Source organism: Diaporthe batatas (assembly GCF_019321695.1).
Source record: "Diaporthe batatas strain CRI 302-4 chromosome Unknown Contig00006, whole genome shotgun sequence".
NCBI lineage: Eukaryota > Fungi > Ascomycota > Sordariomycetes > Diaporthales > Diaporthaceae > Diaporthe > Diaporthe batatas.
In genome coordinates, this window is record NW_025408553.1 from 2,988,958 (window position 1) to 3,011,839 (window position 22,882).

At 41.3% G+C, this 22,882-nt stretch overlaps 3 protein-coding genes across 3 annotated transcripts; 2 read left to right on the forward strand and 1 right to left on the reverse strand.

The window, feature by feature from the left end:
- Positions 1-8,924: 8,924 nt before the first annotated feature.
- Positions 8,925-10,914, forward strand: KVR01_005795 (uncharacterized protein; the record flags this gene model as incomplete). The annotated part of the gene is made up of 2 exons (XM_044790880.1): positions 8,925-9,570; positions 9,626-10,914. The coding sequence occupies 2 exons, from the start codon at positions 8,925-8,927 to the stop codon at positions 10,912-10,914; spliced, it is 1,935 nt and encodes a 644-aa protein (XP_044644598.1).
- An 18-nt stretch (positions 10,915-10,932) lies between these two features.
- Positions 10,933-14,025, reverse strand: KVR01_005949 (uncharacterized protein). Its single transcript, XM_044782248.1, has 3 exons — positions 13,019-14,025; positions 11,503-12,944; positions 10,933-11,438 (listed from the first exon to the last, which is right to left on the reverse strand). Exons 1-3 carry the CDS (start codon positions 13,544-13,546, stop codon positions 11,150-11,152), a joined length of 2,259 nt encoding a protein of 752 aa, XP_044644752.1. The 5' UTR covers positions 13,547-14,025; the 3' UTR covers positions 10,933-11,149.
- Positions 14,026-17,071: 3,046 nt separating this feature from the next.
- KVR01_005932 (uncharacterized protein) lies at positions 17,072-18,319 on the forward strand (the record flags this gene model as incomplete). Its single annotated transcript, XM_044783868.1, has 3 exons — positions 17,072-17,426; positions 17,496-17,707; positions 17,819-18,319. 3 exons carry the CDS (start codon positions 17,072-17,074, stop codon positions 18,317-18,319), a joined length of 1,068 nt encoding a protein of 355 aa, XP_044644735.1.
- Between the last annotated feature and the right edge of the window lie 4,563 nt (positions 18,320-22,882).

The window sequence follows — 22,882 nt, forward strand, 5'->3', positions numbered from 1 at the left end:
TTATAAACTTTTAATATTAATTAAAGCTTTATACTTTAATTTATATATTTTATTATGTTTACTAATTATAATAATTTATAAATTATATATTTATTATAAATAAAATTAAACTTAATAAGGAAGATTAGTATTTTATAAATTAAAAATATAATAGTAATAATTTTCACGGTGAATATTATAATGAATTTTACGGTAAAGGTAACTTTTATAGTAATTTTTAATAAAACTTTTATAGTAATTAAAATATTAGATTTAATAATTATAGTAGTTATAGTAACTATAAAAGTTATAATAATTATAAAGGTATATTTTTATAAAATAATTTTTATTAAAAGATATTTTATATATAATAAAGAAGGATATTAATTTATATAATATCCTTTTAATAAATAATAATACTTTTAATTAATATAAATTATATAATATTTTTATTAACTTTAAGGAATTAAATATAAAAGATATTTAACTTAATATTAAATTTAATAATAACTTTAATTAAATTTATACTTTATATTTAATAAATTAAGTATTCCTTTATTTAATTAATTTTTATTATAATAATAACTTATAATAAAAGTATTTTAACTTTAATATTTATATTAAAAATAATATTTATATAAAGTATTTTAAAATATTTTTAAATATTAATATTATAATTTACTTTACTATTAAATATAATTAATATTTTATTTTATATTATAATAATATTTTATTTTATATTAAATATATTATATATTAATAAAGTAAGTATTTACTTTAAATTAAATAATATAATATATTCTTTTAAATTATTATTTATATTAACTTTTATTAAAACTATAATATTTTATATAATTAATATATTAATACTTTTCTATTTTATATTTAAGATATAATTAAACTAATAATTCTCTTTTAAAATATAATAGATAAAGTAATATAATAAAATAAAATAATATAAAAACTTTCTTTATTATATAGAAATAAAGATACTTATAATTTTTCTTCTATTAAATTAATAACTAATATATTAACTAATTTATTTTTATTAAAATTAAACTTTAATGTTTATATTAATGTTTTAAATATTCTTTTATTAAACGTTTTTAATATTTTTTATAAATATAAGATATATAATAAATATAACTATATTAAAAGTAATTTTTATTTTATTATTAATATTAAATATATATATCTATATTAAAATATTTTAAATTTAATTTAATAAATAATTATAACTTTAATTATGTTTATAGTAAATATTTTTACTTTATTAAATTATTTATATTATATATTATAAATATTACTATATTATTTTAAATAAAATACTTCTACTATTACTATTAATAAAATATATAAAAGGCTTTTATATAACTTAAATTATATATACTTAAAGTTACTAAATTATATTTAATATAATATAAGTATAAATTTTATATCTTTTAAATTTTATACTATAAATTAAATATTAAATATTATTTATAAATAAATTTTAATTAAAATATATTAATTAATTAATAAAGTTAAATATTATTATATAATATTATAATATACTTTTAATATTCTTTTATAAAACTATTTAAAATTTATTTTTAAAAATTATTTTTAAATAAACTTTAAAGTTATAAATAATACTATTAACTTTAATAATTTAATTCTAACTCTACTTATCTTTAAAATATACTTTAAATTAATACTAACTTTTTTATATTATTTATATTTAAATAAGTAAAAGTTATTTAAAAGATTATAAATATTATTTATATTATTAATATTAAATAAAAATAAATAATACTTTAAATATATATAATAAACCTAATATAACTAATATTTTTTCTTATTATTATAAAGTAATATCTAAGTATAATATAAAAAAGCTAGTAAAACCTTATAAACTACTTACTATTAATAATTATAATATAACTTTTAATCTTTTAATAAACCTATTACATTTTATTTCACTTAAATTTAAAAATACTATATTAATTCTAATTCTAATTTTAATAATAATTCTAATAATAACTTAATTATATTTAAACTTTTATTTAAATTACTATTTAATCTCTATTTTATAAATAAAATATTCTTTTAATTTTAAAATAAATTAAAAACTTAATTTATTAATATATTCTTTATATAAAAAGAAAAATAATTATAAATTAACTTTAAAATTATAAATTAATAAAGTTATTTTTACTTTTAATAAACTATTTAAAGTTTTTAATAAAAAATTATAAATTTAATTAATTATAATATATTTATATTTAAATTATATAATCTTAAAAATATAATAGTATTTATATTTTTAAAGTATAACTTATATATAAAATTAAAAATAAGAGTAAGAAATTATATAAAAGTTTCATATAATTCTTTTAAGTTATAAAATTATTAATAAAAGTTTATTTTAATATAATTTTAACTATTTAAAAACTAATTAATACTTATTATTTATAATTATATTTATATTAATATTACTTTATATTATATAAATTAACTTTAAAATATTACTTAAATATATTTATAATTTAAATTAACCTTTAAATATATTATTTTAATTAAATTATTAAAAGATTTATTATAAATACTTTAAAAGTATAATTACAAAGATTATACTACTTTTATATAATATACTTAAATTTAAACTTTATTAATATATAATATATTATAAATATTATATTAATATACTTAATATAAAAATCTTTATATTTAATTTTTATCTTTTATTATTAAATTTTAATATAATAAAATTATTTTAAAATTATTATCTTTTAAATTAATAATATTTTAACTTTAATTATTAAAGTTTTTAATTATTTATTAAAAATTAAAAGTAAGAATTCTATTATAAACCTAAAAATATTTAACTTTAAATAACTTTTTTCCTTTAATAATACTTTACTTTTAATTAATAAGAATAATATCTATATAAAATAGAAGGATAAAATAATAAGCTTAAAATTATAAATATTAAAGTAAAAATAAAATATAAAAATATATTAAATAATATATATTAGCTACCTATTTAACTTTTATTTATTAACTTAAAGCTATATTTAATCTTTTAGTTATTATTTAAACTTATAATTTAAATAAAATAGATTATTAAAAGTTTAATAAATATTTTAATTAATAAATTAATAATTTTAAATATAAACTATATTTTATTTTATTAATTTAAAACTATTAAGTTAATAATTATTATTAATAAATTATTTATTAATAATAATAATTTTAATATATAAATTAATTTTATAATTATATTTATTAATAAAATTAAAATTAAAAATATAAAGTAATAATTTAAAAGTAATATTATTTATTAATCTTTTACTAAATATAAATATATTATTAAAAGTATTTTTACTTTAAAGATTTATAGAATAGTAAATAAATTTAATATAAATAATATAATTTTAACTATTTAAAATAAAATTACTAACTATTTAAAATTATTAATTATTCTATTAATTATTTATATAAACTTTTCTTTTATATAAATACTTTATTAAGTTTAATATAATTAAGAAAAATATTTAATAATTAATATAATAATACTCTATTAATTATATAAATAATAAAAATTTACAAAGTTTATTAAATTTATAATAATAATAATTTTATTAATATATTTATTAAAATAAATTTTAATAAGTTATTTAAAAACTTATATTTTATAATAAATTAACTTTTTAAGTTAAAGAATATATAAATTATAAGGAATTTATTTTAACTTAAAATTAATAAATTAAAATAATTAATTTATATTAAAAATAAAAGTTTATTAAAAGTTAATATAATTATAAGATTATAACTTTTAATTAGTTTTTTATAATATAATATATAATATTATTAAAAATAAAAAGTTAAATTAATAAGTGTGGGAATAGTAGGCTGCAGTGGATTAGCCACTGCAAGGCTAGTGGGCCCGTGCGTACGCACGGACCACTATGCTTAGTCAGCAGGTCTGGCCAACCCAACTGGGCGCCTTCGCCGCCCAGCCAGGCAGACCTCTAACTATCACCAATTCACATTACTTTCACCTAACAACTAAGTCTTACGCGTAAGCTAAGCCAACCGTCAATAAGGATAATTTTTAAGTATTAAGTTAAAATAAAACTTTTTTAAATTAATTTATTTAACTTTAAACTTTTTTAAACTTAAATTTATATTATTAATTTTATAATAAATATTAATATTAAAAGTTATATTATAGAAATTATTTTATTTTTAAATAATTTAAAAAATTATATTTATTTTAATAGTTTAAAGTCTTTTTAAACTAATTTTTTAAGTTATTTTTTTAATTATAATATTTAAGTTTTTTTTTTAATAATAAGAAAGTATAACTTATCTTAAAATAAAGTTTATTCTTTATAGTTTTTTTAATATATATTAATTTTATTAATCTTTAAATTAAATTAAATCTATTAATATATTATAAAATATTTAGTTTAATTTAATCCTAGATTTATTGCTTATAATAGTAGGAGTATAAACTTATATATATATTTTTAATAAATTATTTAAATATTTAAATTAATAATTTTAAAATATTTATTTTATAGTAATTAAAGACTTTCTATAAGTAAATTAATATATTTATCCTAACTTTATAAAAATATAAAATTATAATAAATATATAAATTAAATATCTTTAATAATATTAATAAATCTTCTATATTTTTATTTAATAATAATATAATAAAATAATTTTTTTTTATATTTATTTTAATAATTTCAAGGTTTTAAGTTTAATTTATATTTAAAATATTTATTTTATAATAAAAAAGTTATTAATATAGTAGTTATAATAGTTCTTTATTGCTTAATTAATAGGAAGGTATTTATTTATATAAACCTTTTAAATAACCTTTTAATAGTTAGTTACTAATAATTAACTACTTTTAATACTACTTTTCTACCCTTATATATATAAGCTTAACTAATAAAATAATATTTTTAACTTTATTTATATATTATAAAATTAAAGTAATAAATATTTATTATATTATAATTATAATTATTATTATTATATTTTTATAAATATTAAATATTAAATATTTATTATTATATAAAAGTATTATATATATTTTTAAATATATATAAAATAAAAATAAAATTATATATAAATTTATTAATTAAATTTATAAATAATTAATTTATAATTTTAATAATAAATTATTAATTAAAGTAATTTTTATAATTTATAATAAAAGTTTAAATTATTAATAAAAATTATTAATTTAAAATTAAAGTTATTAAAAATAATATAATAATTAAAATATATAAATTTATTAATTAATATTTAATTTTTTATATTAATTAATTAATAAACTATTTTTATTTATAATTTTAATAAATATTATTTTAAAATAATACTTTTAATTTTATTTATATATTATAAAAATAAAATTATAAATATTTATTATATTATAATTATTATTATTAATTTTATATTATTTTTAAATTTTAAATTTTAAATACTTATTATTATATAAAAGTATTATATATATTTTTAAATATATATATAATAAAAGTAAAAATATTTAAAATTATATACTTTTAATTATTATAATAAATATATAATAATTAATATTATATTTTAAATAAAATAAATAATTAAAATAAATAGAAAATAAAACTTATTTAATAAATTACTTAAAAGAATAAAAAAGAAAGATTAAATTAATATAAGACTTTTCTTATATAACTCTAATTAGAAAACCTACATTGTGGTAGGCAAGAATGAGTGCAAGCGGTCAGTCAACTGGGTGCTCAGCTAGCCCGTAGCTGGCGGCCAGCTGGCGACCCCTCTGTTAGCTTTCCTAGCAACCAACAAACTTCAATGCAACCTCGTTGCCCCTTAAGCTCTCCCACAGAAAAACTTGGCCAAGCTGGGAGAGACATTCTCTTTTCGAAGCTCGGGACAATTCAAAGGTCGCCTGGAATTTATAACATCCCGATGGCTGCAAAGCTTATGGGTTCGTCGCTATTGTACAGGATATCCCAAAGGGAAAGCCAAGTTAACTCACACCGCCATCTGACACTTGATCTACACATCACGATATCTACAAACTTAACATTAAACAAAAGACAGTTGCTTTCTATACAGGTCTGTGATGAAAGGTACCACTTAGACTCAGAAGAACTTTCCTTCAAGCGATCTATAATAAATGATTAGATCCGAATCGACGGGCATCATCGGCCACCCTGCATCGCTCCGGGTCTTGGATGAGGCAAACGTGAAAGACCGCCATTTACTTCCCTCTGTTACCAGCACTGAGCATACCGGAATGACTTGTCGTCCCATGCGGCCGCTTCTTCTCATCTATAACTAATACGACATTGGGATAACACATGCAGAACCGAAATGATGGAGGAGTCGTGTAGGAGTAGATCTCTAGCTCGGTATGCAAACTGTTTGTTTGCAGGTTTAATTATCGAGTGCAACACGAGGCTGAGTGTCTATCACACGTTGATCATCGCTATGAATAGTGCATGTTTGCAAACGTTAGGTCTTGGGAAGTTTACCTTCGTATGAATGTGCCTAGGTGCCGCGGATGGCTCTAGACGTATAGGGAACAGAAGCGAAATTAGTTACTTGGGTAGGAATGAAAAGAGTTTACTATCAGTTAATCGAAAGCAACCGTGGATTTTGCAATAAACAAGACACGATGGGGATCCATTGGATCATTTGGACCAAACGAGCGAGAACGAGCAAGGTCAACATGAAGCCCGAGCTCCTCGCTGCACAGGTGGCGGTCTTGTTCTGTTTGACTAGTAATTATTCCCGCCTTGGCGCAGAGTGCACCCGTTTCCTCCGTTCTGGGCTAGCAAATGACCCAGCAGTACCACACAGGACGCTTGGCTCCGTCCAGATGCTTTCTTTTCCGTAGGCTGGCCCCTGACAAGTTTGCCGCCCGTGTCAGCGAGCCGGGTCTCTCGGAAAACGGCCAAGGACAACATGCTTGACTCCCGATGTTCGCGTCGTGCAAAGTCTCCGCAGAAAGGGGGCCGGATTACAGTCATCATAGAAGACGAGTCTGCGTTCCAATGTGGCGTGTCGTCTTCGTATCGCACGCGCGTCGTCAGGCTTTGGAACAATTTATACCCGACTGCAGTGTTTTGACCATGTCCGCGCGCCTCGAAACCTCCTGCTCCACGAGGCCGACATCTGTTGCTGGCAGGAAGAAGAAACAATTGTGCAAAACATTGGACAAGTGAGAGCCAAGAGTATTTTGGAAATAGGGGCCAAGGCCTGTTATCAGCCTCAACCCGTGCTGTTCTAGAGCGTCCCGGACCAGGTCAGGGGATAGATATCCTAAACGTCAGACCCACCGGCAGCCCGGCGTGCCCAGGAGGCGAGCAACCGCTGCCACGTTTGCGTACGCGCAAGCGGGCGGGCCCACATAACAGGGGGACTGCCGAATGGTAGTGTGGCTCGGGGACTACTGCATTGGCTATTTCCATCTTTTATGCTTTTTGACCCGAGGTGTTAGCGCTGGGCGTTTCGTCGATCCATCCTTGTGTCAATTAAATTCGGCCTCCACCCACAGCCAGTCTCAGCACCCAAGAATGAGTGTCTGCGCGGGGACGAGCAAGGGCTGGGCATCGGCGATCATCTTAATACTCACGAGGCAATCTACATACCTAGGTATTTTGAGTTTGCCCAGGAAGTAGTCTTCTCTCAGCTTAGGTTCACTGCTAGTTCGTCTGGGGAACTGTTTATCGTGAATAAGCTCAAGGTTAGACCGATCTCTGGCCCCCAAACACACAGACACACTGCCAACCTATTCAACCAGAGACGAACCTGCCACAGGAGCCGCACGCCGCCTGGTGGATGACGCCAGCTGCGACGGCGGTATATTCGATTTCGGGCGATGCGAGTCCAGAATCCAATGTCGGACGACAGGCATTTCCCGCCCCGACCAGAGGCATCCTGGACCCGAGTCAGACATCCAATCCCCGGACCTTGATGCTGATCCCCCCTTACCCAATCCTAACCGGTGATCTGTGCCGTGCATATGTGACAGAACCTTGACTGGACCTTGCTCGGCCGAGCCGCACATTACCTCAGCGGGCCCTAGCAGTCTCAGAGGACGCATTCATGGTCGATTTTCTTGGACGTAGCCAATGGCAGTACACCAGTTGTGCTGCGGCGATCTCCACTGCCCACTCAATGCCCTTCATATCTCCACCGCGTATCGTGGGGGCTCCCCTTTCCCCTTCGGAATGGCAGGCGGGATCGATGCTAGTCGCCGTGAGGATCGTCAAGGGCCCCAGGCCTTGCACACCTTGCACAAAACCCCCGAGAGTACCGTAGAGTCCGCAGCCTTCTTTCTAGCGTAGTTGTCAAGGAGCTGCGTGAACCTATCGGCGCAGAGCTCCACTGCTCCTGTCATGCTGTGGATTCGTACTCCATCAGGTTAATATCTGTGATGCGTGTCTAGGAACCCACCCGCTGCGGTTGCATCTAAAATGAGCAGCCAAGTGCCTCTTAAAGAGAGCCGCGGCCCTCTGTGGCACAGTAACGATGATGGATGGTAGCTGACGTCTTCCCATATTGTGCACGTCTAGATGACCTGTGTTTCAATTCTTGCTTCTGTTTCTTACTTTTTTCTGTTGTTCACCCTCATATTACCTGACGTTGATCCGTCGCAACACTTCTTTCACTTCGCCTTTCTGTGCTGGCATATCGATTCTGAATACTAGAATTATTTCCCATTCCATTCAGCTCGGCGACGTCCTGCCTCTCCCTCACATGTTTAGCCAGGACCGGCACGTACTTGCCTCCCCTTGCGCCTGGTATCAGCCAGAGCCCTTTCCTTAACCCACCTTTACACAACCATACGTCAAACACTATGTCACTCCATCCATCCTCCGCGGCCAGGAATCCGGCCAGGGACTCCCGGATCCCACAAAGGCGAGCCAACAGAGTCACGATGTGGCCTTCGCCATTCCAACAGCAGCAGCAAAGCCACGATGAAGAGAATATGATCTGGCCTGGACAGTTTCGTAACACTCAGAGGTGGACTAGTAATTTCGACGCGGAGGCATTGGCATCTCGAATGAGTGTCTACGTCGGCGACGGTCTGCTCCCGCAGAGCCAACGCTTTCCCGACAAGTGGACAGGGCCATCATATCACCGCAAGTCGAGACACGGAGACCGGGCCACGTGGATGCACAGCGTCCTGAAGGACTACGAGGAGGATTCCGTGCCGATATGGGAGGGGAACTTTGACGTGGAGAAGAGAGATTCATTTGCCAGTCGCCCGTCGGGTCTCAGTGGGAGGAGTTGGTACCACGAGGCTATCGACCCGGAAAAGTTCGACTACCGGAAGCCCAGAGAGCCCCTGACCGAGGAGCAACTCAGCCAGGCCGACCGAGATGGTGGGCTCGTGACAAAGGAGGTGCTCATGTATGACTTCCCCGGCGAGGGCACACTCGATGACCCTTATATGGTGTCGTGGATAGAAAACGACCCCGCCAACCCGTTGAACTTTGCCAAGAGCAAGAAGTGGCTCAACGCTATGATCCTGGCTATCGCCGTGTGGACCGTGTCGGTTGCCTCGTCCGGCTTTTCCCAAGGTCAGTACCTGCACAGCCCCACCCGTCGCGACATGAAGCTCACCGGTTCCCATAGGTACCAGGGATATCAAGACCGACTTCAATGTCGATGCTACCGTCGCCCTCCTTCTAACATCCGCCTTTGTTCTGGGCTTTGCCATCGGCGCGCTCGCCCTTTCCCCAATGAGCGAGGTCTACGGCCGACGTGAGCTCTACATCTGGACATACGCAGCCTTTGTTGTTCTCTCGGGCGTCATTGGGCTCCTCAACTCTGCCCCATTGCTCATCCTCGCCAGGTTCCTTGGTGGTATTGCTGGGTCTTTCACCCAGGCTGTTGCCCCTGCAGTCATTGCCGACATGTTCAGGGCGGACGAGCGTGGATTTGTTCTTGCACTCTTCACACTGGCCGGCCTCATGGGTCAGATGCTTGGTCCTATATTCTGTGGTTTCCTCGACGCCGCTTTCGGCTGGCGCTCCTTGGCAGTCTTCATTGCTGGGCTCGCCGCTCCCACTTGGTTCGCTATGACTTTCACATTCCCGGAAACTTATGCACCCACCCTACTTCGCCGCCGCGCCGCAAAGATGGAGGCTATCCTCGGCAAACCACACCTGGTTGACGGCGTTGGTGAGGAGAAGACGCTCTTAAGTCAGCTCAAGGTCGGTGCGCTCAGACCGTGGCTTCTTCTGGCGTTCGAGCCTATCGTCGCACTGCTGAGCGTGTTTCTATCCGTGGTCCAGGGTACCATGTTCCTCCTGTTTGCTGCCTACCCGATCGTCTTCCAGCAGGTTCGCGGATGGCGACAGGGTGTTGCTTCTCTGCCATTCCTAGCTGTCGCATTGGGCATTGTCATCTCGCTGTTCTACGCGGCCCTATTCGACCAGCAGCGTTACGCCAAGGTCCTCGCCAAGAACGGCGGCAGGGCTCCCCCAGAGGCCCGTCTCCCACCCGCGATGCTGGGCTCCGTCGCACTGCCCATTGGGCTATTCTGGTTTGCCTGGACCAACGACCCGTCCACTTTCTGGCTCATCTCTGTCAGTGCAGGTGTCTTCACGGGCTTTGGGATGGTGCTGCTGTACATGTCTTTGACGAATTACATTGTTGATACGTACCTGGGATATGCAGCCAGCGCGCTGGCAGCATCGACGGTATGCAGATCTGTGGCGGCCGCCGTCTTCCCTTTGTTCACCAACACCATGTACAACTCACTGGGCATTCACTGGGCGTCGTCAGTCCCAGGTTTTCTCTCTGTCATTTTTGTCCCTTGTCTTTTAGCGTTCTACAAATGGGGGCATATTATCCGTAGCAAGACCAGATTCGCCCAAGAGGCAGCTAGGATAGCTGAGGCAATGTCTGGGGGTAAATGATGGCCAGAAGCGGCAGACTTTTCGATGTATATAGTAGTATTGCTTGGTTGCCATCGGCTTGGTAGTTCTCGCCGAGGCTTCGACATGCACATAGCCCGCGATAGAAATAGACCGTCCGAAATTGACACGCGTGCAGGCCATGCACACCCTCTGTCTCATCCACTGGATGACAGGGAAATTTATCCAGTATCGCCAAAATGGGGATTCGACCATATATCCAACCTGTCAGCCTCTATCACATTGCTCCTTGACCAAAGCATGACCATCGAGACCCCAAACGCGTCACCTCCTCACTGCCCTTCTTGCACGCGTTCCATGTCTTGGCCCTCAGCGATAGCTGCCTTCCCGGCTCGTCTATCACCGTTTTCTCGACCTTTACGAGTAGCTTTCCTTCTGTCGGGCAACCTCCAAGATCCTTCAGTTCGATAAGCCTGTACCCCTCTTCTAACCTGTCGAGTCGTATGCAGGCCCATGAGGTGCACTGGTCTCTGATTCTGATGAGGCCGGTATCCTCAACCCTGAATCTGCAAGGACTGTTAGCCGTGGCCTCCGAGATGAAGAAGACAAGTAGACAGCTAGTTAACATACCTTAAAAAGCTCAACTGCTCCACAACATGACTCACTTCCGGGAACTGTAGCGTTGACTCATTCTCCGGCCAGACTGGATGCTGGGTTTCTGCTGGCTTTGTTTCCCTGCAAATCTCGTCTTCGCCCAGTTTCATGATGGGGCTTCTCTCCCCTTGGCTTTCCACGTGTAAGTAACACTTGACTCTGGGCCGAAAATCCGTATCATGCACCTCGGACGTGGCTGGACCCTCCCTCATGTCCGGATCACCATTTACCGTCGTGGATGAGACGCTTGGGCTCGTCTTCATGACATGATCCTCGCCAGCTATGGCTCGCGGCATCGGGATGTTCTGCCCTCCCATGATCGTGATACGCAGACTAAGCTTTTTCTTCCCTGTGACGTGCGCTTGGCAAGTAGCCGTTGACCCGGACTGGTATCCTTCTGGCTTGAGGACCCATCCGTGGGTATCATCAAACATGGCGTCGTTCAGATACATTGCCGTGTCCCAGTGCTGCCAGTTCAGTGAAACCATTTGAACACCCTTACGCCAGCACAGTGTTGGGAGGTTGGGATTAGCGGAGCGAAGGCTGGCAGGGAATGTCCGTGCCAGGTAATTCTTGTTGTGCTGGAACACATCCTTGTGTTTGGTTCTGTGGAGACCCTTCAGCTTTTCCTCGCTGAAGCTGAAAATGTGGGCCGGCTTCTGGGAGTCTTTCGAGTTCAGAGACTTGAAGGGTCCGGCGCTGTAGGTATATATGGCCAACTTATTCAGTGCGTAGTCCATCTTTTCTTCGTTGACTCGGATATGCTTTTCTTCCGGGACTGAGCCGTAGTATTCCTTCGCGCTCATTTCGCTAGGCATTACTCTCTGGGAGGGACCAGGATTGGATAGCTTGGAGGGGCCAGTTTGCTGACTCTTCCGCTTCCCCTTGATGAGTATCTTCCTCTTGAGATCCACCACACTTGGTTGGTGTGTCTCTGGGTCGCAGCCCGGTAATGCGCTCTCAAGTAGCAGGCCGGCCCATTCTTCTCTCATGATTTTAACCATCTCTTTGTGTTGGTCGCCGGTGGTGTGGTCTTCGAGGCTGATGATGAGTGGAAGGTCGGTTTGTTCGAACGCCACATCCTTGACCGCTCTACACACGAGCCTGAACGCCAACCCAGTGCGAGCGCTGAGATCACCTGCGATGGTCGGGAGGCAGTGGCAGACACGTGGTTCGAGTTCGAGCTTCTCGTCCCAGTCCCTGTTGGAAAGTGCCCAAGATCGTGCAAGCGGTTTCCGCGAGGGCTCTCTCTTGGCGGCACTTCCTCCGTGTTCCACTCGGTTCTTCATCCACGAGAGGAACGTGTCCAATGACCAGTGTCCTTGCGCTGGCCGAGATCGGGGGCTGCGAGGAGGGTCGTTGCAGCGTGGCGAGTTCCAGACATCAATCTCGACACACCTGCATCCTCCTCTGATGACCTAGATGCCCCCATGTTAGTCAAACATGAGTGGGCCTTATCTATACTGTACACCCATTTGGGAGTTCTACTCACCTTTCGATACTGCTCCGTCGAGATGACTCCGCTCACCTGATCGCCCTCTCCGATGTAAGTGTTGTGGCTGCTGTTGATGTAGTAGTTGGATATGGGTTTACTGAAGTCCACCTTGTCCAGCTCGAGTGGTCGTTTCGAGCGGCTGGCGTGTTCATACCAGAAGTCGCAGAACTCGGGAAAGGTGTACGTGCCCCCAGCGGATATTTGGTTCAGACATGCCGCGGAGTTTTGCTTTTGCTCTTCTTTTACAAAGAGGGCAAGATCTGAAGCGGAGAGAGTCTTTTCTGGTCCCTTCCACTGGTCATAAAGCCTTTTCAGGGCCTGCCGGATACTGGGCTCAAGGCGAGTCGGCCTGGTGCTGAGCGATCCAACCGAGTCGGATCCTCGACAGTCGCGAGACGGCGTGTTCTTGCAGGCTGCGGAGGATGGGCAGTTGACGTGTGATCCATGTGAGCGTCCCCGGTGACGGCGCCTGGCCTCGATGCACCCCGGCGCCGCGGCGGTCGAAGGTAGTGACGAATTCGGCATTGCCCGCGAGCTCGGAAGCGGGGTGAACACGTCCTCTGTTTCCGCCACGGCAACAACGATCTGGCGGAATTCCGTGCAGAGGTAGCAGTGGAGGACACGAGGCGAGGTAACAGATCTCAGAGGTGGAGGAAAGGAAAGGAGGCAGGTTGGTTTTGTGTCACTTGCCCGACGTCACAAAACAGATTGGTCATGACTGTGATGCACGTCAGGTAAGCGCTAAACCCCGAGGTGTGAGGCTTGGGCAGGGGGATTTTCAGCTGAGCCTCATCGGTCGTAGCACCGCAGATCCTCGGGCACGCTGATGATATTTGCGGGGTCGATTCCGCTGAAGCCTAGCACTACTCTGGCCCGAACCGCGAGCCAGTTGATAGATCCAGGCAGTTGATCACCTCGGCATGTTGCGCCCCAGACATTGAAGGATGCCTGAAGATCAGCATGGGCAATAGTCGTGCTGACCGCGGTGGGGTGAGCCGCGGTTTTTGGGGAAGTAAAGCCAAGCCTAGTGCTTGCAGGCAGATGATTGATACTCATTAGTAGCTATTAAAGTACACTACGCGTGAAATGGGCTCGGCTTGGCAGCGCCACGGCTGAAAGTCTGGCCTTCCACTCCGAGTCTGGGGGATGTCTGTTGGTCTGCGGGCGTGGGGGCTATGATCGAACTGGCTTTTTTCCTACCCAGAACACGCTACTCGAGTGCTACGCCGCAGACCGGCATAGGCTACACGGGGGGCTTGGAGCCAACGTGCATATCTAGGGTAGCATCGGCCATAGCCACGCATTTGTCACCGCCACACTGCAGCTCTGACTGAGAGAACTACCAGTCTGTGTGGAAATTGGCCAATGGCGACAATTTGTCGAGCTCAGGATGCACGTGAGACGCCCGAGCTGTTTATATAATAGAGATTCTCATACAATATACGTGTAAATCCGTGCTGTCCTTGTCGGAGACGCGAATTCGAGGGGAATCCGAGTCAGGTGCCTGCCCCAGGGTGGACGGAGCACACCGTACTTGAGTAAGTACTTAAGTAGGCTACAAGAGACGGCGGCTTGCAGGGTCTTCAACCCTATCCCTGCGGCTCGACCGTATGGTCGTCGTCTTTATTAGGTCTAGGCATAGCCTGTTCAATTTGTGTCCCCGGGAAATAATTAATCCAAACCAGGACGAAAGTCTATCATGTCTTTCTTACTCACTTGGAAATAAGCTTTTCTGATAGGATTGGACCATGATAAAGGCTGACAGGTAGTGGGGCCGTGAGATACAAGCATCAGTGACGGAAGATGAGCCACTACATAGCACAGTCCGAGCTCAACATTTGAAGTCTTTTCTGTTCACTGGCGTAATTGGTGTACCATGTTTCGTGGCCACAGCCCTCGGACCTCCGGGCACAATGACCTGCATGAGGTGATCTTCAGATCCAAGGTGTGTGACCAGACAAAACAGCTTAACTTGCATGCATCAGTGCCATCAGACAGAGCTCGTTCACGTCATAATGTATTACGGATCCCCTCCCACAAGAGCCATGCTGCAAAACCAGACGGAAGACTGAGAAGTCCAGGCACTTTATCAAGTTTTGATCAACATGTCTAGAATATGATTGATCGCCGGTTCTTATTAATAACCTGGGGCCTTCCTTGGAACGGCCAAAGGTTGGCTGTGCGGCTGTGAAAGCTATGCCAAGTTAGGCTACGGATACTTAAGGTTTCTGCATTTTAGTAGCCGAGACAGCCTTACACGAAGCGTGACGTGAGGCCCAAACAGGCATTGCGGGTCACATATGCGGCACATCGGGTGATCTGTTAACTCAAGACGGATGGTCCCGTGGCTAGATCTCCGAAGCCCAAAATTCACGATACCGCCGTTGGCATGATAAAAGCGGGAGGAAGCGCAAGGAGCTGAAACTAACCAGTCCATCTGACTGTCTGAGCGGTGAAGATGCAGCTGATCTCGTTGTAAGTGCACTGGCTCTTGAGATCGAGATTGAAAGGTAAGATTCACAGCCATCTCATGACTGCTGGTATACCAGGGAGTGAAGAGGGAACGGATGAAAAGTTGCTGCTTAGGCCCAAATGGTTGTGAGGTAATCGGGTTGCGACCTGTCGTGAAACACAGGCTAGGCACTCGGGCCCTCTGGAAAGCATAAGGTGGAGCTCTAGCTTCTGCTTGACAAAGTTTAGACCTATACAGACCACGCCAATAGTAGATGAACCGGATACTGGACCCTTGAATGTGCGCCGCGCCCACGCTTATGTAGGCGCGGCTTGGAGGGAACGTCATCCGAAGGGCATTGGTGTTCCGCTTGGACACACACAGTTATGCAGCTGCTGAACTCTAATTTCACGACAGCCTCGGGAACCTTGGGAAGTAAGTATTCAGATCTTCAGGCGGTCTGCATGGCAAGCTTTATCGATTAAGCAATGTTCCTCAGCCCCAGGCGCATCTTTCTGTGCCGCTTCAGGCAAGCTTGCACACAAAGGCTCAGCATGCAAAATGAGATGACGGGAAAGATTTCCTTTGGTCTGGATCAAGTACCAAGGAATTGGACACATTTCTCACCTCATTCTGCAGGAATTAAGGAGCGATTAAGGCCCGAGGCAAATGATCGACTAACATGAAGAGTGTAGGGCATATCATCATCAGATCGGGCCGTCTTGCATGTGTCATGACGAGAAGTCCTTGTCCGGCACAAAGTAGTCCACACAAGTCAACATGCTTGACAAAAACATGCGGCGCTGATGGTTTGTCTGCCCGGATTAAACGATGTACGGCTGCGAAAAACTACCTGGGAAGTAAACTCCCTGATATTGAAATTCACCTCATCATATCATGCTGTAATGCCATACGGCATCACACCCCAAAATAGCCGCAATGTGATATGACCAAGCTTGGCGCCGTTCAGCCTAGCTTTGTTGGTGTTGGATGATCCTTATTGCAGGTGACTCGCGAATAGCGAAACTTTAAAAGTGAAGGGTGTTGGGTAAGTAGTAAGGGCAACATTAAATGTGCAACGAAAAAGATACTCCGACATCTATGCCAAGGCAGCGCTGGTTGCAAGGTGGTGCTTGTAGCCCAGCCATCATTTCCCTGTTCGAATAGCACAATCACCCCACGGTGAGATTGTAAGCCCTAACAAACCAACTTCACGTTTGTCTTTTGCTGGCCGAGGGGCAGGAGGATGATCAACCGATCTTGGTGCCCAGAGGGTGGCGCTCGTCATTGTGTCATGGATTGGGCAGGAGCGCAGAACACTATATCAAAAGCAAATAATTGAGACGTACGATGATGTTGCGCCTGATGACATGCTCACCTGACAGGAATTCACCATCTATGGACGCAACGTAATCGGTAAAATCTGCTTGAGGCCACGAAAAACGACGTGTTGTGGGTAGTGTACCGACTCGCCAAGGTATAAATACTGCTCGCTTCGCGCTGGAGAAACATGTCGAGAATGTCGATTCCACCCTGCATACCCTCCTCTAAATCCCAACACATTCAATCCTCCCTAATTAGTATCCAGTGACACCAAAATGGTGTTTGAAGGCAGCCCGGAAAGCTCGGTTAAGAAGAAGCTGTCTTACAGCCTCCCGAGTCCTGGTCCTTTTGACCTGGAGCGAGGGCCAGACCCCGGAACCCCGAGTCCTTCTCGAACCTACACTCGTGAGTCGGATGATGTGCCCGGTTCAGGAGCATCTCAAAAGCCACTTCACGCTGCTCCCGGGTCTCCTGGACACCATGGATTCGGGCGACATCTTCCCAAGATGGGTTCCACACTGAACCGCACCTTCACCCAGCAGTTCAGAGCTGCTGATAGCGGCGAAAAACAACCATCCTTTAGGAATCTCTTTCGAGGCGGGAAACAGGCGGGTAAACATTGGAAAGGCCGTGAGTTAACTACAGGGGCAATCTCCCCGCTTGAGTACCCTGCAAGAACTAAAGTATCATGTGACGCAGACATTGTTGCCGCACTGGGAGAGTTCGTTGGCACCACCATGTTCCTCTTCTTCGCATTCACCGGCACGGCAGTTGCTAAAATCCCTGCCGGGGATGCTTCCTCTGGTCTCAACATCCCAGCCCAGACGTACATAGCTCTTTGCTTTGGGTTCTCCCTTATGGTTAACGTCTGGGTCTTCTACCGTGTTTCTGGCGGCTTGTTCAACCCTGCTGTAAGTATTCCCAAGTGCCCCTAGCTAAATACCCTACTCACATCCGATTCGCTTGGCGGTGGGCACCCAAATCAATTGCCCGCAACTGACATGATCGTTGCTCTGCTCCAGGTTACACTTGCACTCGTACTCATCCGCGCCATCTCACCCGTGCGAAGTGCGTTTGTGCTTGTTGCTCAGTTGCTAGGTGGTATTGCCGCAGCAGGCTTGAGCACGGTTTTATTTCCCACGCCAATTGACGTCAGTACCTCTCTTGCAGATGGGGTTTCTCTCGCACAGGGCTTGTTCATTGAGGCCTTGTTGACGTTTGAGCTGGTTTTCACTGTCTTTATGCTGGCAGCTGAGAAGCACCGTGCTACATTCGTGGCGCCAGTAGGTATCGGACTGGCTCTTTTCATTGCTGAGTTGAGCGGCGCCTACTATACTGGTGGGAGCTTAAACCCCGCGCGAAGTCTGGGCCCATGCGTGATTTCAGCTGAATTCCCCAGTGAGCACTGGATTTACTGGGTTGGCCCTGGCATCGGATCAATTGCAGCATTCGCGCTGTACAAGGCCATCAAGTTGTTGCATTATGAGACAGCCAACCCGGGTCAGGACGCTCCTCACGAGTGACGGAGGGAACAATGGGATGGGGAACAACCAGATTGATTCTGCTGTTTTCCCCCCTGGGGTGGGGGAGCGGTGTCCCATGTAGGATGTGGGAGTTGGACGAGTTTAGGATCCTCGCTACCTAGTTATCGCGTTCAGGATTCGTCCCGTCAGGTGTACCTGGCTTGTATTGCATTTCATCTGCTCACGCTCCCTTCTTGTGATTATTTTATTCAATTATATAGTAATTGATCATTCCAACAAAAGCGAGGAAATAACGTAAGAAATTAAATGGGAAGTCTCGTCTGGCGTCTTTCAAATTGAGACCCATAGTGTCGACCAAGCCCCAGTTCTCGGGAGAGTTGGGTCGTCGCTTAAGACTCGTATTCGCCTAAGGCATGCGGTAAAGGACCGGGAGCTAAGGTTCTACCAGTGAAGAGTCTGGAAGTTATCGTTGGAGCCGCTGAGGGGGGCGAACAAACCAGAACAGACCTGGAGGTGACGTCTGTTCACGGGAGACTTCGGCTTGTCATAGCCTGTGATGCAGCTCCAGCTACCCCAGGCCGCGATTGTCCGTGGTCCATCGAGAACCTTGGTCCTACTACCAATCAACTAAATCCTGAGTTTATCGGAATATTTAAAGTCCAACAAAGATTCAGGAAGGTTCTTTGGTGGCAGGAGGGACGGCTGGGATCAACACATACTGGCGTCATCGAGTAAAGAAGCACGTGAAATGCGTGCCAGATTTTGATAGGATATCGAACCAGGGTCCCCAGATTCAGAAACGTAGATGTATTTCCGAGCAATGTAATTACGTCGAATGACAGGGTAGACTAGATGCTACGCCGGCTGCCATGCTGCGTTAGGCATTTGGCCTTCCCAGACGCCATTTCGCATCAATGATGTGAGAAGCAAAGATTGAGGAGATGTTACACAAAGAGTGGTCGAAAGTGACAGGGCATAAGATATCAGCCTACAGCTAGCTGCTGACATGCCCAGGTTCCCAAGAGCTTACTTTGTACACGCTCATCATGTGCACACTCAGGTAGACTGTCACCATCTTGGCAGACAGATATTTTGTAGATCATACCCTTTATGGCGGCTTCTCGTCTTACTGATGTTATATGGTCGGTCAGTCGACCTTGCTAGTGAATGAGCCATAATGAGTTCTGCTCTATAAGCTCACATCTAACGGCATACTTGCATGACGTCTCAAATTCAGTTTTACTTGGGAATAAATGCAGCTTATTCCTCTATCAGACGCATCGGTTTATAGATGGAAACTTGATTGACATCCCTTTATTGACGACTCCAACCAAATAGTATTGCCCTCTATGAAATCATTCACTATACATTTGATTCCCCTTCTCTGGGTCATGAGTGAGCTTGCCGGACTCTCAGCAGCTCGCATTGTTGCAACCGATCAAGTTCCTCTACTCGGTCCATCTTTTGCTTCAAACTTTGACAATTCCAAGTCTCCGGCAATAGTCAAGGCGAGATCTGAATTCCCTGGCATCATTGAAAGCCTTTTTTCATCCGGGGACCTAAATCGGACGGATCTCATATTTGCTGTGGATGTCTTCTCTGCCTCGACCAATGCCTCCATCTATAACTACTACCATATTGGCGAGGGCCAGGAATATGCCCTCAGCGCGGGACGGCTTAATGATCAGACCATATCGAGAATCGGGAGCGTATCGAAACTCTTCACTTCTTACGCCATTATCGCCCAAGCAGGCATAGAAGTGCTTGGCCACCCAGTCACGAGGTATTTGCCGGAACTCGCAGGTAACTCCACAAGCGATCCACTACATAGAATCGACTGGAACCACATTACCGTTGGTGCACTCCTCTCACACCAGGCTGGTTCCGGAGCCACACCAGGTACGTCCGTCTCAGAGGGCTAATAGTATTTCATCACGCCGTAGGCTCACTTAGTATTCTTGCAGGTTTCTATGCATACATTGGTGAAGACCCGGCCAGGCAGACCCCAGAAGGTATAGTTTATAGCTGCGCATATCATGGAATGCGTTGATCTGAATCTGTGATAGAGTTTCTAAAGTATATGCGAGATCACCAGCACCCCGTGGTCTCGCCCTTTCGGACGGCTGCATATTCAGATTCCGGATTCGTGCTGCTGGGGGAGTTGCTTGCTCGTCTTTCTGGAGTTGACTACCTCAACACCTTGAACAACGTCCTCTTTGACCCCTTGGGATTGAACAACACTTCAACAACAGCGCCGACCGGGTCAGATGCCAATGTCATCAATCGCTCTAGTACTTGGGGTAATGACGTGCCACTATACGCCGCGTAAGTACAACTGATGACGAAGACGGACCCGGAACTTAAAACTAACAAAAGCTCCTTCAAAGTACTGGCGGCATTTATACCAACTTGGCAGACCTTCGTACTACTGGCCTCTCTATCCTTAATTCCGAGATACTGGACGCGACCACCACCCAAGAATGGATGAAGCCTCGAAGCGGAACCGGCTCACTCGTGGAGCTTGTGGGTGCGCCATGGGAGATCACCCGCTTGATGATCCCCGTCAGTCCGGGTGCGAACCGCACCCGCGTTTGCGATCTCTTTCTCAAAGCGGGCGGGAATGGCGACTACAGTAGTGTCATTGCTCTCTCACCTGATCACGGTTTGGGTTATTCAATATTGGTGGCTGGGTCTACTGCAACTGACGCTCGCTGGCCCATACGCGACGCGGTGGGAGAGACATTCGTACAGGCTGCTGAGTATGCTGCCACAGAGAACGCCCGAGACAACTTTCGAGGTGTGTTCGTCAGCAATTCCTCAGAAGGAACCAATCTCACACTCACCGTGGACGACGATGAGGCTGGTCTCGGGATGAAGTCGTTCTACATCAGCGGCGAGGACAAGCTTGAGAACATTGCAGCCCGTCTCTACCCGACTGGCTTGTATGCGGATGGTACATCCCTAGCTCACCAATACAAAGTGGAGGGGACAACATTGATATCGCATCGAATTATTATGAGCTTGCTTCCGCTCCATCCACGGGCAGCTGTAGAAGGAGGAAAGGGGATTGGTTTGTTCGACCATTCGATGACCTGGACAGACCTCGATGGCTCTGGCCCTTTGGATGAGTTCATCCTTGAATTTGTTGATGGAAGGCTCACGAGCATTCAAGCTCCTTACTACGATCTGATTTTACAACGAGTCCAGGCGTGAGAAGATCTTAAGTATGAAGTGTCTGTTCTACGAGTTCATATGGGCTTGCAAAGCTGAAACACGATAAACAAGGGGAGGGGGCTTGGACTAAGAGTGAGAAAAAATGGGATTAGTCGAAGAGCACACGATTTTATTTAGTTGATATCAGCATTCTGAATGTCTCAGATGATAAATTCAAGTCGTTGTCTTGTCCGATTGTAGTCACCAAGTGAGATATAAATGAACCCTGTAGAGAGTAATGCAAAGCAATCATTTAAGCGCACCAGAACGCTGTTTCCCATGTAATTCGTCTCAAGCTCTACACAGGTTTGTGTGTTTTGCTTGTAAACATTCAAATCGGAACGATGGTGCGCTTTGCTCCGATTGAAAATGCACTGGCCGTCAAGTTTTCTTTGTAAATTGTTGTCGCATACTGGGATGGGCCGGCAAGGGACGGGGAGAGGAAACTGCTGAACCAAATTTGAAGTAAAATTTCTGCATGTCTGCATGTCTGCATGATGGGGTAATTGCAGGCCAGCTTAGGTGCCGTGCACTTGCCGCTAAGCCGCGATAATTGCTGCTTAATGACCAGGATTTGATGCAGCCTCAACTCTTGCATCAGTGGCACTGCTTTCGGTAAGGGGAACCTCGTCTCTGGGAGAGTCCAATTTGAACACAGGGAAAACCCACCAGTCATTGTGACGCATTGTGAGGAGGCAGCCGGCCCCGGGGAAGTGGGAATGTAACTTGCCTTCCGGCAAAACCACCATTGAACATCCGGCACGGTGGCTATGGAACTTTTCGTCGGGAAAGCCGTGTTCACCAGGTGTGGGGCATCGTCTGGCCGAATTAGAAAGTGTAATGCGAATAAGCAACAAACCATCTGACGGTGATGACTCAGATTAAAAACAAACATATGGCAACAAGGTCAGGGATCAAAAGGGGTAGCTAAAGAAGTAATTAAGTGATTGGATGGGACATCTTCGAAGCATTCTGCTTAAAATAAGAACCCTGTCATTAATAATCTAGGCATCATGGCAACAACAAGCAGATACCTGCAGGCTGGCGAGAGTTCCTGCGACTTCTGCCAAGGCAAATTGCAGACAGATCCAGACAAAAACATCAAGTGATGTAACTAAGTGTAAATAAATGGACCAGGTAGGCGAAACGTATGTAACCTGGGCCAGACTCCACGGTGGAGTGTGCACGCAGCTCAGCTTCTGAAAGCGCATTTGACGCATTTGTTCTGTGGTTCGAGACCCCGGCCCAGACTTCAGGAAATATATCCACAGTTACTCCTGAATCCCTCCCCTGGTGGGGCTACCAGACAATGGCACACTAGTTACTCGTTCATGCAGGATCTTCGTCTTCCAATCTCCATGTGCCTTGCGGTATTTGCGCCCGGGCGAC